We start from the raw sequence: 17,064 nt of genomic DNA on the forward strand, positions 1-17,064 counted from the left end.
TACTAAAGATACGATCAAGGAGACCGAGATGGCAAAGAAGAGAAAATGGAGAGGCGGCGGGAATGCCATCTCGGGCCTGCGCTGGTGCTGTTGGAGGGTGGGATCGGAGTTGCTGTCGCGTCGCGGACGCGTCAGAAACATTGAATAGTGATGATGTCATAGCGTGCTGCAAACTTGTCCTCATTTCCTCACCAGCCTTCGCCCACGCCCACACCCGCGCATCTCTTCATGCATCGCTCGCCGCTTTAACAAACCGCTCTTCCAACGGCTGACGACACTGCCATAAAGCCACAGGTGATTTTACAGGAAGGCTGAATTGCAGACATTTCATTCACTCATCCGATTGTCACACAGGGCCTGCTACTGGAACCGCAAGCCGGTCGACACGACGAACCGAAATGCTCTCGTAATACTCCAAAATGCACTATGAATGCCTCCCTATTCTCATCTCCATTGCACCTTACGACAGGCTTGATACGCCGCCAAGATCTTCCCTGCCGGTTATGTCCTCCCGTCATATTCGCCCTCCCCAAACTCTCTTTTATCGATGTGTATGAAGCGACTTCGAGGTCCGATCTACCGATATATGTGGATGTATCATTCTTGATATGATGGCGCTTACTTTGAGCGCTTCTTCGGTGCCCGACCTGCTCCTTCTCCAGCCACTGCCGCAGCCTTCCGAACGCGTTTTCCGCCTGCGTTCGCATCTTCTCCCTCTCCTCCCTTGTTACCACCCTTCTGCTTCTTGGGCTCTGATGCCGCAGCTGCCTTTTTCGCTGCATTCCTTGCCGCGCGAGCAGCGGCTGTGATCTTCTTCTTCTCCGGATCATGGAGATGGCATCGCCAACTCGCACAATCCTTCTCTTCAATATCTAGACTTCTTCGCTGACAGGCTGTTCCGTCATTGTTGGTGCCTGTACATCTAGCGCGGACCTGACCCTGCGCGAAGTCTCCAGGCTCTGCATGTTCTTCCTCATCGGTCGCTCCGGAGTTCACGTCGTCGCCCGCGGCAGATATGTCGTCCTCGTCCATCAGTTCCTGGTCTGATGTGTTCGCCTGGTCGTTGACAGGTCCGGATTTGGTCACGGAGTGGGCGCTACCATCGTTGTCGACATCTCGTGTGTGCTCGGCCTGAGTGACGTCTCCTTGGTACTCCGGAAACTGGTTCCGAGCAGCGTCTTCGAGGAACGACCAAAGCGCGGGGTACAACTTTGGGTTGTATATGTATGTATCGAAGCCAATTCGCTCGCGTATCTCGCGGTACTCCCGAAGCATGACCGGTGACACTTTGACGTGGTGGAACTTCTTGTCGAAGGTAGCTTTTACCTTCGTGGCTTGAAGAGCCCACATAACCCATCCAGATAGCTCGTCCCGCTTGGCGGTGAAGGTGTTGATACTTTTTACCACTCCGCTGCCTGTCTCTTCTTGAGGGTCACTAGTCGCGGCGTCCGGAAGAGCGAAGTACTGACAGTAGCCAACATACTGAGAAATGTCGTTGATCGAATGAAAAGGTGCGGCGGGTAGGTGCGCGACGGCAAGGAGCAGTTCGCTATGCAGTTGGATGTATAGGCATTCATCCCTGCTCCAGTCTCCTAGCGCAACACGCGTGACCGCTGGTTCATCTGGAGGGCTGCCATTGTCGGCCATGGTGCGCTATTTGCGGTGTGGTACTTTGAGAAAGAGAACTGAGAGCGAGTTGCAGGGTGGTTTTGAGGCCAAATATTGACGGAGAGTAGGAGACGTTAGTATGCGTACCGTCTTTCAAAGCAGCGCGCTGTCCTGCAATGTAAGGGCGATGTTACAAGACTGTCAGACAGGCGATAGACTGTATCTTCTAGAGGTTCTGTATCGCAGCAATGGGCGTGGCGCGCTAGCCCGATCAAGGTCTAGCTAAAGAGTTTTGATCAGATACAGCCATGATTTTGCGATATTCACTCCGCTAAAAGGTTGTCTAGCTGCTACTGATGCTCTTTCAGGTCTTCCGACTACTCTGATTTACCCTCCTCAGCAGTATCCTCCTGTACACCACCTGCATCTTCTCCTACAGTTCCACCCTGATCAGTGTCGAATTTGAACGAATAGGCGTCCGCAAGGGCGTTGTCGTCTGGATTGTCACGACACCTCTCCAGTAACTCAGCATCTGATACGGCAAAATTGCCAGGCACCTCATCTTCTAGACGATACCTTAAGACCGCTGCTCGATTCGCCAACCGAGCCTCCCTCATGTAATCCTCATATTTACGTCTGATGTGATCCTCTCTCAAATCATGCTTCATCCATTCGCGTACGTGTGTATCGCCGACCAAATGGCAGTCTCCTAGATCGCGTCTCATCTCGGCCAATAGTTTCTTCGCTCGACGTACTTCGGGTTGCGCCTTATCGAACTCCTGTCGGTATTTCGCTTTTACTTGGAGATCAGTCCAGTTGTCCAACGCGAACCACTTCCAGATCATTTCCTCCGTAATTTCTTGACATTCTCCGATTTCTTCTTTGCACATGCGATGTAGCACGCGAGCAAGCGGACGGTTCTTGTTGTAGTCGTGCACTGTTAGATGATACTTCCGAGTAATGTCCCAGTCCGAATCGCCTGCTTGGAGACAGCTCTGTGTGAACTCAGCTTCCCATTCTGGTATACTGCCAAACTCTTTCTTCAGCTTTGTCGTCAGTCTCTCGGCTCTTTCGCTCATGGTGTTCTTGAATGAAGACGTTTTGTGGTTTCAGATCGCGCAGATTTACGCTGCTCTTAAGGCTACCCATGTTTGCTATAGCTAGTCACTCCCAGCTTCGATTGATGGTCACATGAGACTGGCAGATTGCTTCGGCCAAGGAAAGCAATCTTGTAACAGGCAGAACTCGTGTTCTAAAGAAATGTTTTGGGTGATCAAGGCTCGCATGTACGTAAAACCCTTGTGATGTGCGATGTGCAGAGAAATATCTTTGAAGCCATCGAGAACCGTTGTCGATGTCTAGACCGACCATGTTACAAATTCCAGCCCGAACACCCTCAGTCTGAGACTGGAAAGGATATGCGACAATCAAGCCTGGATAGATGAATGGAGTCTCAGGTTGATAAAGGACGCCTTGTGCGCTTCTGCATGCGCCGTGTCTTGAGCGATAGATCTTACCAATGCCTCCGTTCCAATCCACCACACCGTCTGCTTCCTAGCCTGCGTTTAAGGACACAGGCCACCAACAAGATACCGAGAGAAACATAAATTGTCCGACCGTATGTGAGATAGTGCAACGTGAAGATCCACCCAATTCATGTTACGCTATGCTGCCGCTCCATTAATACAACAGGCTAGTGAGATACGAGATCAGTCGTCCCGCACGTCTTGATCGGTCTACAACGACATCAGTAAAGCTTGTTCTCACGGAAGAGCTCGTAGACATACCACGTGAACCTTTGACCAAAGTTGGCCCGGCCGAACTGGCGCACTCTTCTTCGGCGGCGGCGGTGGCGGCGGCGGTCTCCGTGGTGGAGGCGGCACGTATGAGTCGTCATAGTCAAAGCCTTTCAGACCTGTCGGACGGTGTCCCAGTGAGCAAGGAGCGGGGCACAAGCATATCGGTGGCCTATCACAGTCGGTCAGTCCAAGGAGCATCAGAAACCAGTCGAATTCAGACTTGCCGGTGCATAGGGCGCTGTTCTTCTAACAGCTCATAAGCCTCCATAGCAGGGTCGTATCTGTGAGTCTTGAAGCTCTCTTTCCGCAAGTAGTACTCATTGCTTAGGATATGTTCCCATTTCGATTTTGTGCAGGTCTTGATACAGCCTGCGAGCCGAACATTCGGGATGTGCTTGAGGTATGGAAAGGCGAAGATCAGCGCCCACTCGACCATGATCTTATGACACGGATACTTCATTATGGTTGGCGGGCGATTGGGAAAAGAAAACCAAGGGTTTGAATAGGGGACGTATGGTGATCCAAATACGATTTCGAGGTTATTAAGGGTAGCGATTCCTTGCAGCAAACGAGCTTTTGGTACAAGCGGCGGCAACCGAAGGACGGGGTGAATGTCAATCCCGAAAAATCGGAAGCATTCTTTTGTACTCATGGAGAGTTGGATATGAGTGAGCCAGCGATGGTTAGATGGGGCAATTGGTGCTTCCAGCACTTTCTCCAGCCAAAGTCCATCTGCAAAGTGCTTTGTTGTACCCTCCCACGCCGCTTTCAGGGCCTCATTGTAGATCTGTTTGCTGGCTCGAAGGATGGCATAGTTGGGTGGATCTGGCCGGGAAGCCGGTGGGACTTCAGGCCAATGAGATACAGGCATATTCCCGCTCTTGGCTCCCAGAAATACTACAGGTCCTGACACATTCGGATTTTCTCTGGCAACAGGATAGATATTGCCACCCAAGATTTGCCGGAGAATCTCGCAGCGTATTTCGGCTGGCAACGTCATGATGAGGAAGTTCTGACCGTTCGAAGCCCACCATCCCCGCTGGAGCTGCCACCCAGCTTCACCCAGACGATTGCTACTATTGACCAGCGAGAGAAGCCATGTCTTTAGCGGCATGCCGCGTTTGGGTCCGTTCATGTCATCTTTCTCGCGTACCAGAATGGTATCCGCGGTCAAAACGCGACAGCCTCTAGATAGTGTTGTCTCAACTGCCATCGGAAACTCTTGATCCTTCTCCTTGAAAGCGTACAGCTTAGTCGAGTACTCCTCTAAATGGCGGGGCCATAGGGGAGGGCTCATCGTCAAGTGTGACACTTGTAGACCAATGCGCCAAAAGAGCATTTGTTGCTTATTAAGCTCGGCGACCGTATTTTTGATGACTAGGAGCATTTGATCGTTCCTCTGCGGTGGCAGTACCCTCATTTTCCACTTGTATTGATCCGAGGTAAGGTACAACTTTGAGGACGGAGGGGGCGATAGGCAAACGGAGAACATGCGACTCGGGTCATGGCGAAGACGGTAAATGCGACCGATGAGTTTGTCGTCGATGGTGTCGCTGAAACCGTACATGTAGTCGATGGAGTGAGTCGTGATGTGCTAGAATGGTCTTGTATGGTGGAACGGTGAGACGAAGAAGAAGTAGCCGGATTAGTAGTCTGCTGGTCGAGCGGTTGGGCGACAAAAGGTAGAGTGTGTAATCTGGCTGTCGCCGTCGAGCCCTTGGGAAGTGTATGAGTGCGGGAGTAGTAGTGGGAATGTAGTTGTAGGCCTTTTGAGTGCGTATATGCCGGAAAAGGGGGCGCCTAGTAATCAGGATCGAGGGGTCGTATAGTCAACAGCAATGGGGTAAATATCAGGCATTAATGACAGAACAGGTTATGTACGAAAGCCCGCACTGACCTCCGCGGTCACAATGAAGGTGACGAGTAGCCTAGCAGACTTCCAAATACGGACAAGCACGGCACTGCATTGGTAATATAGCCGAGACAGCGTCCTTTGGGGCGGCAGATCTGGGGATGTGATAGATATTGGAACTGCAGCGCAGTGCGTTGGAAGGTCCGAGTCTTCGTGGTGGTCGACGTCGAGACTCGGCTGTGATTGAACTGCGTACAGCCCTCTCGGAGGATTGTCGCTGGACGAGACCTCGCAAGCAACAAATCTTTGCGAAAGTGTGCTCGGTGTAGGAAAGATGATCACCACCGTTATCATTAACCTCGGCCTCGAAAGTCCTTGTGGTAAACCATGTAGCAACTCACTCCCGTCTCATCGTCCAGAGCCTCCCACGTCACAGCTCAATCAACGCGTTCGGAGACCGTGAAAATTTCTAATCGCGCGATGATGTTTGGAGCCCTCGTACTGAACTTAACGAGCTGCGTTGGGCGTTGCCGATGCGATTGAAGAGGCCTGCGATTGCTCCATGTGGGCGATTTTGTAGTAGCGAAGACCATGCCCGGACTATCGCCACCAGATGCCCACTTTATGGAAGGAGCATAGTCTGCATACTCGGAGAATGAGGTCGATGGAGCGTTTGTCAGGCGTAGTAGTAGTTGCGTCCGGTGCCGGCGGCCTAGTAAATGCAGAACTTTTCCGATACGCTGCCTTTCTCTTCCCATTCTCTATGAATGCGACCCTCGTTGACGTCGTAAACATAGCATTCTCCTACCAGTCTCCAGAGGCCATCGCCCGCAGGTCTGAGGACGAAAGGTATGGGGGTGCCGTGTAGTACGACGACAACATCGCCTGGGAGCACAGCTTCGGGCCCGAGACCTAGAATTCCTGTGCTAGTGATGAAGAGGGTGTGGCCAGGATGATCAAAAAGGCATCGGCGGAAGAACCTATCCGCACTTGGTATGTATGTGGAGACAGAATCGTCTACGAATCGTAGCGTCGCCAGAGGCTGGTATACGTTTTGAGTAAAATCCCTAGTCATGAACGTGTGGTATTCGCTTACACGATTCGCAACACGGACAGAGCATAGAGATCGATATTTGGACTCGTTTCCAACTGTGCAGGCAAGGCATCGTTGACCGTATACTTGATCCAAAGAGCGGAATACGGCTTGAAGGCGTGCAGGTCCGTGAGGATCCTTCTCAAGATCTCCCAGGTCCACAAATTCTTCGACTTGCCGGTCTACAGTATCAACCCTGAAACCAGCGATCTGAATACAGCTCGCATCACCTTTCACTGTTTCAGATATATCAGGGAGACCTGGTTTCTCCAGTGTGAGCCAAGTTGGATCAGGCACGTCCCCAAATAAAGTGATTCGGGACCCGCTCCAATCCGGCACCCACGATGGCAAATCCTTGACGAGTATAGAAGGCCGCCCCGCCCAAGAAAGCACTCTGAGATCGTAAGGCCCTGAGAGTAGTCTACCTGCGACTCTGCGATAGCATTCCGCGGTCGTAATATTATAATCTGGATCTACCAATAACCGGCCATCCGGAGGATTGTAATCAACCGTCTTCAGTCCAAGCAGGCCATAGATTCTGTCTTTTGGTTCACTGAAAAAAACTCCCATGGTTGCGTGAAGCAGAGCGAACCAGGACTTCTGAGGAGCTCCGAAGTTATTGAGCGACGGACTCATTTCGAAGAGGTAGTAGCACTGCATCATGCCGAAACTAAAACCCCACATGGACACTGAAGGCGATGTAATGCAACATCGAATCGCAATTCCTAGCCATTCCAAGCCAATCTCAGCGTGCCCTCGATGGACCGACGCCGAGGTGCCTAATGCCACCTCTTGAATGACCCATCCGCGCCTAAACCAGGATGAGGAGCATACATGACGCAAAGCGTTGATCGCAGCAAGAGTGATATCTGGTGAATCGTCCTCGCTGACGCTCGTTACAGGCACACCACGCCATTTATAGAGTATCTGCGAGCTCTGTTCCTGCATGCGGAGTTGGGGAAAGTCGGCGAAGCCATCTGATCGAACTACATATCGACATATAGCGTTCAAAGCATCTTGGACTACTTGATCGTTGTCATGCTCTAACCACACAAGCACCCGAGCAGCTCTTGTGTAGATGAACCTCATCAGCCGCACCTGCGAGGTTCTTTCGTTGTTATCGGCCTGATTTATGCATAGCGCATCGGCCCAAAGCGTCCGTATGGTAAAGGTGTAGCGGAAGCGTTGCAAAGCCTCGAAAAGGCTGCGTGTTACACTGACGTCGCACCCATTGCACATGATGGTTTTGCGATCGGTGGGGTCGCCCCAGGCATATGAAATTGCTTCGTAGCGAAGGTCGTCATCGTCCAGATGGACCGCCCTCAAAGAACAAGTAACAGGCTCGTCCCAGGTACCGGGAGCTAAATCGATGACTCGAATATAGCGATCTTGTGTTATGCGGTCGTACTGGAGTGCAGATCGCGCGTCAAGGGACATGGTGAGGCCTTTAGCCTCGCCGGAAGGTTCGTGCGAGGGCTCGTTGAATCGACGTGGAGAAACAATGGCATCTTCCATAGCCTTGTGTAATAGCGTTCAAACTTAGCTTCCGTAGCTGGTGAAATATGTGTGTGTAGGGCAGGAAGACACGATGGGACAGAGACACCTTTGTGAGTGGCCGGGCTGAGGCCACGTGCTGCGCTACCAAAACCCCGCGCCCATCCAACAACTTGGCATACTCACAAGGCTCCCGTGTGGGAACCTCAGCTCATATCAACGCACCGCTATTCAGCATGACCTCCTCCTTCCTCCGTCGCGCCTCAAGCTTCTTTTCCCTCTGCGCAAGGTATGCCTCCTTCGCCAGCCGTCGCTCCTCTTTCTTGACTCTGTATTCTGCCTGAAGTCGCTCATTATCCTGTTCTTTCTTCTTTTCCGCCTTGATTGCATGCTTGATCTTCTTGTGCTCGGCTGACGTTATACGCCATGGTCGCGACAAAACTGCCTGCTTGAACGCAGCGGTCTCAGCCCAAGCTTGCGCTTCTTCGTTGGTTGTTTTGACAATTGAAATGCGCTGCAAGTCCAGTTGCTTTACGCCTCTGAACTCTGATATGAGGCATTTGGCCTTGACGACTGTGCCGATGTCTAGGGCTTCACCGTCCACTACAACGTCGAAGATGCCGAATCGACTGACGATGTTCAGGTTCTTGATTTTCGTGTCCGAGGAGGTATCGACCGGGTTTGGCTCGGCGGGAGGTAATCGCACGATCTTCAGCTCGATGGTGGCGCCGCTTCCGTCGTCGATGGTGAGGGCCGTGTATTTGAGGTTGATGTCATCGATGGCTACTACGACGCCGACGATTCGGACATAACGGATAGGGTGATTGAGATGGAAATAAATGCGCTGGGCTGTTCATGTGTCAGCAACAATCGTAGCGCTCGTCGGGAATGCTGCTACCTTGGAAGTCTTTCTCAGATCGAAGAGCTTGCACATCTGCAGCAGTGAGCTTCACCCAGATATTGTATGTAGGTGATGCTCTGAAACAATAGGCGGGGTATAGCCGATAAGGACGCGGTGGCGGATCCGTTGACATGTCATATTGTGTTGCTGGTGCACAAGGTGGGATGAGAGCAAAGGAACGCGACGCGTCTCATCGCCACCGCTCTACGGTGTCACGTGGCCACAAATGCCAAGCCAGCTAACCCAATTCGACCGCATCGGAAGATCGGCGCTTTGCGTTCACTATCTGCATGCACCTCACCACGCGATGCCATCCGATGCAGCCGCTCCCAAGAACTGTGGCTTGATCGCATTGCAGGGAACAATATCAAGGCCTTCACTCTAGCAAACTGTATCTCTAACCCTCCGCCCCGCTGCCAGCAAATGCATCGTTTACAGGATGGGCAGCAAGCATGCTACAAGGTCCACCCGGCCACCTGTAGCCCCATCACACCTCAACACCGCCGTTTTGCCATCATGCCCGACTCTGGTCTATCGCAAAAAGCAGCCAAGTGGGACCACTTTACCGCGAACTAGACCTCGGTGCCGTCGAGGCTACCAATAGTGCGACTCCCCGCTAAGCCGGCATGAAGCTGTCCATGACGAGCTAGCCCAACCTGCAGCAAGCTTAGAGCTATTCCCAGCTCTCGATTGAGAGCTTCCAAGGTATTCCGGTCAGACTTAAGGGCAGGGTAGCAGCCCGGTATGCGCCCGACGACTGCTGATTTTGATCTCTCATCTTTTCGAGGCTGTGCCTTTTCGTCGCATACTAACCCCGCAGCTTTTTCTTCGGTTTCTAGACGCTCGTTGTCGCAGACTTTCGTTCTACTACCCGGCTTCTTCCTCTGACAGCCTCGGCGACTTTCAACGCGATGAGATCATTTGCGCCATGGAGCCTCGTCGCTGCGACATTGACATTATGTGTCGCGGAACCGATCGCAAAGCCTGAAGCTATACCACAGCAGATCTCGAACAATGCGCCGTTCTCTGGCGCTGTGTACATTGTAAACCCAGACGGCCAGCAAGTCGTAGCGCAAGACGCAAATTGGTGTCCGTCGTCAGCTTCAGTAAGCTGCAGCAACGTCAACCAACCAAGTTGGTGAGTAGGAATTTTGAGAGATGGCATGGCTCTTGCTGATCAAACCCAGGTGCTGTCCATCAGGCTACACATGCGCCGTACCTGGCAACTCCAACGGATTGATCGGCTGCTGCCCAAGCGGAAACCAATGCGGAGGCGCAGTAAACGTCGCACAAGTCACGACCGTAACCGTATACCCCCAGCAGCAAACGGCTGTCGTGTACGCTCAACCACCTCCTCAAACCACCGTATACCACAACCCGGACCAGGTACAAGGCGGCTTCTGCGCTACAATCACAATGGACGGGCCTGATCTACCGAGAGCGGAACAAGGAGGATGCGGCACAATATTGATCGTTGCGGGAGCACCGAGTCTGAGAGTGCTAGGTGTAGGCGCCGGCGCAGTCGCGCTGTTCCTGCATATAGCGCTCGGAAGGATGTTCAACGGCGCGTTGTGAGAGACGATAGATGTTGTAATGATTTTACGAATTACGAGTTTACGCAGTACGATAATGTACGCGGCGCTAGATTGTTCAATACATAACGATGAAACTACTGGTTTCCCCTCTTCGCGTCCTCCTCGTCGTTCTTCGGTACACCGACGAACTTGGGTACGGTGACAGCGTTCAAGTGTCGGAAAGCCTGTACAGATCATTAGCATGCTACACAGTTTAAGCAAGACATGTGTGTAACTTACGTTCGCAATGCTGCTATCCGGCAACTTGCCATCCCACTTATCCTCGACCTTCTTAATCTTACCCTGCTCATCCAAATGAATAGCAACAACACTCTGAATCAACTGCTCCTTATTCAACCCCTTGATCACATATCTTGTCCTCAGGTCCATCAAAATCGGGTTCCCCGCATCCTTAACCTGGTGGTTGAGTCTCTCAATCTCACTAAACGCACTCTGCAGTCCGTACCATTGCGCAGAGTACTTCTCGCGGCCCTCGGCAATGGTAATGGGGTCCGTGAAGGTGGCGTCGTCACGCCAGAGTTGCAGTTTGGGGAGCGAGGGGCGGCCGGCGAAGAGGTCGAGGACGGAGCCTACGATGGTGTTTTGTTGCTCTGAGAGAGTGACGCCGGGGGCGGTTTGGACGTTCTTGGTCTCGATTTTGAGGTTTGAGGGGTTTGTTGACATTTTGGCGGTTGTGATTCTGGATACCTGGGATGAGAAGGCTGGTTTGCTAAAAGTACGCAGTGTTTGATTGTAAGTTTGTGTAGCAAATGGGCGGAGGTAAGATGTCATTGTAAGAAGTTTTGTAAGAGGGTATTAGATGGACGGGTTATTATAGGTAATGTATTCGGTGGCTATGTACTTGCCCACGAGGCGTTTTGTTATTCTAGGCTTTATCCAATTGCATGATTTTGGCACGCGTCATCATGAGAAAGGTGGTACAAAACGGTCAGGGTTACGCAATTCGCGTGGTGATCGATGGAGGGGATGGCATTTTGGTCGATGCGAATAAGTCATGACGCAATGGTGGTCCTAGGTGAGATTCGCGGGCGATCCCTTCGCGCGTCGGGGGTCGAGGTACGCGAGCCCTTACTTAGGTAGCGGGGTAGGGGCTGGGTTGTCCCGAGAGCCGGTTGTGAACGTAAATGTCGATGTTGAACTCCGTGTATTTGCTGCTTGATAGTCAGAAACCATTTCAGCAGAGGAGATGGTTGGTGTTGCGGGCTGCTTGGCACAATCCGAATCGGGTAATTTGTCGAAAACCGTCGATTGCCGGTGCCTGGACTATTACCACGAGCCGTCTGAACTTCCTACCAACCTCGAAATCGTCTATGCCCCCTCTAAGTGCGCCATCAGTGAGGCCAACATGCGTACATATCAGGTACTAGAGGGTACAACTCAGCAGAAGCTCCTGGGGTTGGATTTACTCTCTATCCCGAACCGAGTTTGGGGTCTCCAAGGCGTCAAGAACAGCCAAAGTCGCCTAGCCTATCACATCAAAGGTTTCTCATAGATGAGGACCTCATGCGTTATCTAGATGGGCCTCAACGTCGCCCGTCTGTATACTAAAGCTGCTCCGTGCTTGCCACCAGGATGAATACTTCGGGTCATTGTTGACAGGGATCCTCATCCGCGCCTTCCAAGAAATGGGAAACCTTTGTCCCAATAACATTTGACCCGACAGCTGGTGGAACACTTCACGAAAGGTAGTCTCCTTCTAGAAAGACTTATGAGATGGGCGACTACCCAGGTACGCAAAGTCGGTGAGCATGGCATAGGTTGGTGAGGCACGAAAACTATCCGCCAGTGTGCACTTTCGTCTTCGTTCATCTTGAGTTTCTATTGATTCAACGTCTTATTACCACGTCTGTTCGTTGTTCGTTTCTTACCCATCTACCTATTTTTATTAGGGATCCTACTCCTGTGGACAAAGAGAGAGATGACGTTACTTCTCAGACGAGCACCTGAAGTCGCTGGCGGGCCTTCGATAGCCGCAAATCTTGAAAGTCGACATATCTCGGCACAAATAGGACTGCAAAACTGCAGGACTAGCGCCCTGGAGTCACCCGTTACCTCGAGGCCACAGAACTGGATGGATCAGACTTCGGGACAGAGCGCTCCGTTTGACGACGTGCCAATTACCTCAAGCAAGGGAACGGCTACGGACCCGTCGTCACCAAAGACAGTCACAAAGCGAGAAAGCCGATTTGCATCTCTGTTCATTGCACTACTGGCTGTCAGTCCTATGGCTATCGAATACGACGCGGCGGACCAGCAGACTATGGAGGCAGCACAGGAGGCATCTGTAAGCGCGACGCAACAGGAATCTCCTAAGAAGACAGAAGCTCGGCCAGGAAGTGGGGTCAAATCATCAGAGATTCGCAAGACCAGATGGAAGCGATTCAAGTACGAACTGGGGCTGAAGATGAGGATTACCGGCAGACGGAAGGCAAACGATCGGTGGAAGTGGACGCAGGCGGAGGATATCGAGCTGGAGGTTTTGAGATCAGAAGAGCGATACATCTATGCGGATATGGAGATGCAGAACAGCAGCTAAAGTCAATGGAGCATAGATTGCGCCTTGAACGCTCCTTTCCGTGCATTAGATTCTATACGTCTTCCATATCATTTCCATATCAGAAAGTTACTGTTCATGACCCGCGGTGGCAACACTCAATATTTTTTCTTCCAGCCCCGGAACATGAACGCACTCAATGCCATGTTCCTCTAGCTTTTTCCGTCCCGCATTCTCGCCTACAAATTTCTCCGGCTCTTTGACGCCAAGATACACCTTCTTGATCTTTTGCTCTCCATCCTTCCCTCTCGTTCGAATGAGCCGATCCGCGCATGGAAGGTTACCACTAAGCCGAAGATTACAAGGCTCCATGGTAGTGTAGATGACGGTGTTGGGTGGTAATGCTTCGCCGACCCTCTCTTCAGGCAAGCCGTGTGCTTGAGCAAGCTTCAAAAGACAGCATTGCTCCGCATGCGTATTCCCTTCGCATTCTAGAGTGTAGCCGCGCGAAATAATGTTCCCGGTATCTGCATCGACTAACAGGGCGCCAACGCGGAAATTTGAAGGTTTCGGCGGTGATTCTTGGGCTTGATCAAGGGCCAGGCGCATGTATTGGAGGTGGTCGTTGGGATCTGAACCTGCGGCTGGGGGTACCGGGCCGTCCCATGTTCGCACGGGACCTGTGTCGTAGTCGACTTGCATGTTGGTGAGGGAGGAAAGTGAAGGTGATGTAATTGGCGTTCTGGGCGGTGGTGATTGGGGAAAAGTGGGTCGAGGCGCCAACTCCGTTAAGTCCGGACTCACGGTCGCGTCGCGTTCTCACGCAGGCGTCGACCGTCGGTAGTCATACAACCTCCATATCCATAACACAACTACAACATGGCACGAAGACAGAGAAAAGAGCCGTCGCCTGAGGAATCTGCGGAGGATGACTTTGTAAACAACAATGAGAGCGAAGGCGAGAACGACATGGACGAAGAAGATGGCCCTCCCAGCATCAACCCGTATGAGGTTCTTGGACTCGAGACAGAAGCCACTGCCGACGATGTGAAGAAGGCATACCGAAAAATGGCGCTCAAATGCCATCCAGGTTTGTGCCCTTAGTACACATTGGGTGTTGCATCGCTGAACCATGACCAGACAAGGCTGCACCCGACGAGAAGGAAGCCGCCAACAAGGCGTTCCAAGAGATCGCATTCGCCTACGCCGTACTCTCCGACGATCGCCGACGCAGGCGCTACGACCTTACTGGCAGCACAGCCGAGACAATGGAGGACGACGATGACTTTGACTGGCTGAAGTTCTACCGCGAGCAATTCGAGAACGTCGTCAATGAGGAGGCTATCAACAACGTGGCGAACGAATACAAGGGCAGCGAGGAGGAGCGTCGCGATTTGGTCAAAGCGTTCAAGAAGGTCAAGGGTAACTTGAACAAGGTGTACGATCTGGTCATGCTGTCCGACATCCTCGAGGACGACGACCGGTTCAGGAAGATCCTAAACGAGGAGATTGAGAACGGCACAGTCAGCTCGTATCCTGTATACGAAGCGGAGACAGACGAGACGCGTCAAAAAGCCAAGGACGCTGAAAAGAAGAGGCGTGAAGACTTCGACAAGAAGCAGGCCCAGAAAGAAGAGTCGGGAGCCACAAACGGCAAGGCTAAAGCCAAGGCGAAGCCGAAAGGCAAGAAGAGCGGCACAGACGACATGGCAGGCCTAGCCGCTCTTATCCAACAGCGCCAGAAGTCACGAGCAGGCAACTTCTTCGATTCGCTGGAGGCGAAGTACGCGCCCAAGTCACGAGGCTCAAAGCGCTCGACGCCCATGGAGGAGCCGTCAGAAGAGGCTTTTGAGGCCAATCGCAAGAAGCAGAAGAAGAATAGTGGTTCAAAAAAGAAGGCTAAGGAAGAGAGTGAGGATGAGGAGATGGATCTCGACGAGGAGGAGGATATTGGTGACTCTGAGGATGAGGAAGAAGAGGCACCTCCACCAAAGAAGTCAAAAGCAAAGCCCAAAGCACGCGCAACAAGGGCACGTGGGCGGGCTTAGTTTTGCTGACAAGGCCTCTGGGTTGGCATGGGAAGCTCTTGCATACGGCGAGAAAAGGGTGGCGTTCTCGGAATCATATACCACAGCAATTGGATAGCACAGTCCTTGGAGCTTTGAGCAGGATCTACTTTGCCAGCTCAGCTGCGTTGTCTTTCGCAGTATTCGATTCTGCCCTTGCTAATATTTTCAAAGAGTCCCTTTTACATGTCTTCGTATTACATTCCTCGTTTGAACTACGCGACAGCGAGATGTCATGATGTATCGTAATCGCAAGCTAGTGCCGTCTTCCCAGGTGAACGTTTGCCTCTCTCACCTCGACACCTGATGGTCGCCTTTAGGTACCGGGAACAACGTCGACCAAACAGTTTAGCCCCTCTTTGAGGCCATTACGACGTCAAGGCTGCTTCACGTCTCGTCCCTTTGTGGGCACCCACCCTGGCTTGTCTTACTAGTCCGCACTCACCCTCACGTTCACCACGCGTTTCCACGCTTGACATCACACTATTTCACCTTGCCTTTCTTGTTCAAACTGTCTCTCGCAAACAACACGCTTATCACGCCAATCTCTCACATCCTCTACGCGTTTTACCAAGTTTCCTAACATTCTCTCCGACTAAAACATCATCGTGCCGAAAAGATGCCCGGTATCACTACGGCTATCAACCCAAAGGCCCCTACAGCGAGGAAAGTGAGTTGAGTTTTCATAGCATGAACAACCACAAGCAGGATACTAACGATGACAGAGCCCCGTCACTCCCACACCAGGCCCCAAAGTCCCCGCAAAGTCCCAGCAGCAGCGCAAAAGCTCGAATGCGCAAAGCTCGCCGAAGGTTGTTGTTCAGCAGCAGCGTAAAATCTCTGCTGTGAAGCCGACGGTTATGGTGGACAATAAGAGGAAGATCAAGGCCGAGGTGAGATGAACCGCCACCTCATTCAAGAAAAAAATTGAACAGGTCTGCAGACTACGTTGACCTAAAACCTTGCCAAGTAGGGGATCCAACATCAACGTAGGCTCCAGGCTGTTCAGTTTTTCCCTAGGTTGGCGTGCCGCCAGGGATGTTCTCAGGAGCGAGACTGACAATAATGTAGGGAATTTCACCGAAGATGGCTGATGTCCAGATCAAGTCCTTAGGAGCGGACAAGCGTACTGCTCAGGCAGAGACCAGAGACGAGTCCCTGCCGAAGAAGCAGAAGATCGAGGAGGTGAAGAACGAAGTACATGACACGGAATACCTAGGTGACTACATGCTAATACCATCCCAGATCTGTCATTACGCCGCAGTCACATCGCCGGGAAAGTCCACTTCCACTACACTCACCACGCAACAGCCACCCGCGCCACTGTCTGCCACCGCTGCCCAATCAGCTCAGTCCTCCCAGCTGATGAAGAACCTCCTCCGCCACGTCCTCCAAACCCAGCCAACGCTCCTCCCATCCAACCTCTCCACCCCCATAACATCCACTCACATCGACAATATAGCTCACACAATGTGGCAAATCGCGTTCAAACACGTCGTCATGCTCCAGCGCGCCTGCCAGTACAGCGCCATGTTCTCGCCCCTCAAGTTGGCCGCGCTGGCTAAGTTGAACTTCCTGCCCAGCTGGTGGTTCTTTAGGGATTTGGTCGTTGCAGGGTTGCCGGAGTTGATCAAGGGTGTTGATGGGAAGGGAGAAGAGAAGGGGCGCGGGGTGCTGATCGATGATATGGAGATGCAGGGGGCTTGGAATGAGGCTATCAAGTGGTGTGGAAATGTTATTGCGCGGAGGGAGCGCGTTGCTACGCCGGTGGTTACGGAGGAGGAGAGGGCGAGGAGGGAAGCTTTGCAGGTGGCTCAGGAAGAAGAGTTGATGCTGGATAGCAAGATGGGGGGTGACGACGATGATGAAGAACGAGAGGAGTGAGGCAGACGTAACGCTATTCGGTAAAAGTGCAAGCGGTTCATGATGGAGTTGCTGGGTATGGAAGCAGGCGTTTGATGATCGGAAGACAAAACTTAGCTGTCAGCGAACGAACTGTGACATGCAGAGGAGATGGCAAAGAGCACTCCGTTCAGTAAGCCTTCATTCAAAAAGGTATCAATTTTACATCTGCTTCAACGAAAGACACAAAAGTCTTCATTGCTTCATGAATTCATGAACATCTATCTCACCCCAATATAGACTATAGCACAGATGTTCAC

At 52.1% G+C, this 17,064-nt stretch overlaps 8 protein-coding genes across 8 annotated transcripts; 3 read left to right on the forward strand and 5 right to left on the reverse strand.

Moving 5' to 3' along the window:
- Nucleotides 1-618: 618 nt before the first annotated feature.
- On the reverse strand, nt 619-1,647 carry J4E84_006358 (uncharacterized protein; the record flags this gene model as incomplete). The annotated part of the gene is made up of 1 exon (XM_049388948.1): nt 619-1,647. One exon carries the CDS (start codon nt 1,645-1,647, stop codon nt 619-621), a length of 1,029 nt encoding a protein of 342 aa, XP_049243222.1.
- A 338-nt stretch (nt 1,648-1,985) lies between these two features.
- Nucleotides 1,986-2,687, reverse strand: J4E84_006359 (uncharacterized protein; the record flags this gene model as incomplete). The annotated part of the gene is made up of 1 exon (XM_049388949.1): nt 1,986-2,687. One exon carries the CDS (start codon nt 2,685-2,687, stop codon nt 1,986-1,988), a length of 702 nt encoding a protein of 233 aa, XP_049243223.1.
- A 5,370-nt stretch (nt 2,688-8,057) lies between these two features.
- J4E84_006360 (uncharacterized protein) lies at nt 8,058-8,880 on the reverse strand (the record flags this gene model as incomplete). Its single annotated transcript, XM_049388950.1, has 2 exons — nt 8,058-8,695; nt 8,745-8,880. 2 exons carry the CDS (start codon nt 8,878-8,880, stop codon nt 8,058-8,060), a joined length of 774 nt encoding a protein of 257 aa, XP_049243224.1.
- Nucleotides 8,881-10,416: 1,536 nt separating this feature from the next.
- Nucleotides 10,417-11,005, reverse strand: J4E84_006361 (uncharacterized protein; the record flags this gene model as incomplete). Its single annotated transcript, XM_049388951.1, has 2 exons — nt 10,417-10,506; nt 10,562-11,005. The coding sequence occupies 2 exons, from the start codon at nt 11,003-11,005 to the stop codon at nt 10,417-10,419; spliced, it is 534 nt and encodes a 177-aa protein (XP_049243225.1).
- Nucleotides 11,006-12,260: 1,255 nt separating this feature from the next.
- J4E84_006362 (uncharacterized protein) lies at nt 12,261-12,878 on the forward strand (the record flags this gene model as incomplete). The annotated part of the gene is made up of 2 exons (XM_049388952.1): nt 12,261-12,265; nt 12,368-12,878. The coding sequence occupies 2 exons, from the start codon at nt 12,261-12,263 to the stop codon at nt 12,876-12,878; spliced, it is 516 nt and encodes a 171-aa protein (XP_049243226.1).
- An 87-nt stretch (nt 12,879-12,965) lies between these two features.
- Nucleotides 12,966-13,538, reverse strand: J4E84_006363 (uncharacterized protein; the record flags this gene model as incomplete). The annotated part of the gene is made up of 1 exon (XM_049388953.1): nt 12,966-13,538. One exon carries the CDS (start codon nt 13,536-13,538, stop codon nt 12,966-12,968), a length of 573 nt encoding a protein of 190 aa, XP_049243227.1.
- Nucleotides 13,539-13,715: 177 nt separating this feature from the next.
- J4E84_006364 (uncharacterized protein) lies at nt 13,716-14,884 on the forward strand (the record flags this gene model as incomplete). Its single annotated transcript, XM_049388954.1, has 2 exons — nt 13,716-13,926; nt 13,977-14,884. The coding sequence occupies 2 exons, from the start codon at nt 13,716-13,718 to the stop codon at nt 14,882-14,884; spliced, it is 1,119 nt and encodes a 372-aa protein (XP_049243228.1).
- Nucleotides 14,885-15,521: 637 nt separating this feature from the next.
- On the forward strand, nt 15,522-16,786 carry J4E84_006365 (uncharacterized protein; the record flags this gene model as incomplete). Its single annotated transcript, XM_049388955.1, has 3 exons — nt 15,522-15,572; nt 15,628-15,795; nt 15,974-16,786. The coding sequence occupies 3 exons, from the start codon at nt 15,522-15,524 to the stop codon at nt 16,784-16,786; spliced, it is 1,032 nt and encodes a 343-aa protein (XP_049243229.1).
- Between the last annotated feature and the right edge of the window lie 278 nt (nt 16,787-17,064).

Source organism: Alternaria hordeiaustralica (assembly GCF_023758085.1).
Source record: "Alternaria hordeiaustralica strain BMP 2776 chromosome Unknown scaffold_12, whole genome shotgun sequence".
NCBI classification, from domain to species: domain Eukaryota; kingdom Fungi; phylum Ascomycota; class Dothideomycetes; order Pleosporales; family Pleosporaceae; genus Alternaria; species Alternaria hordeiaustralica.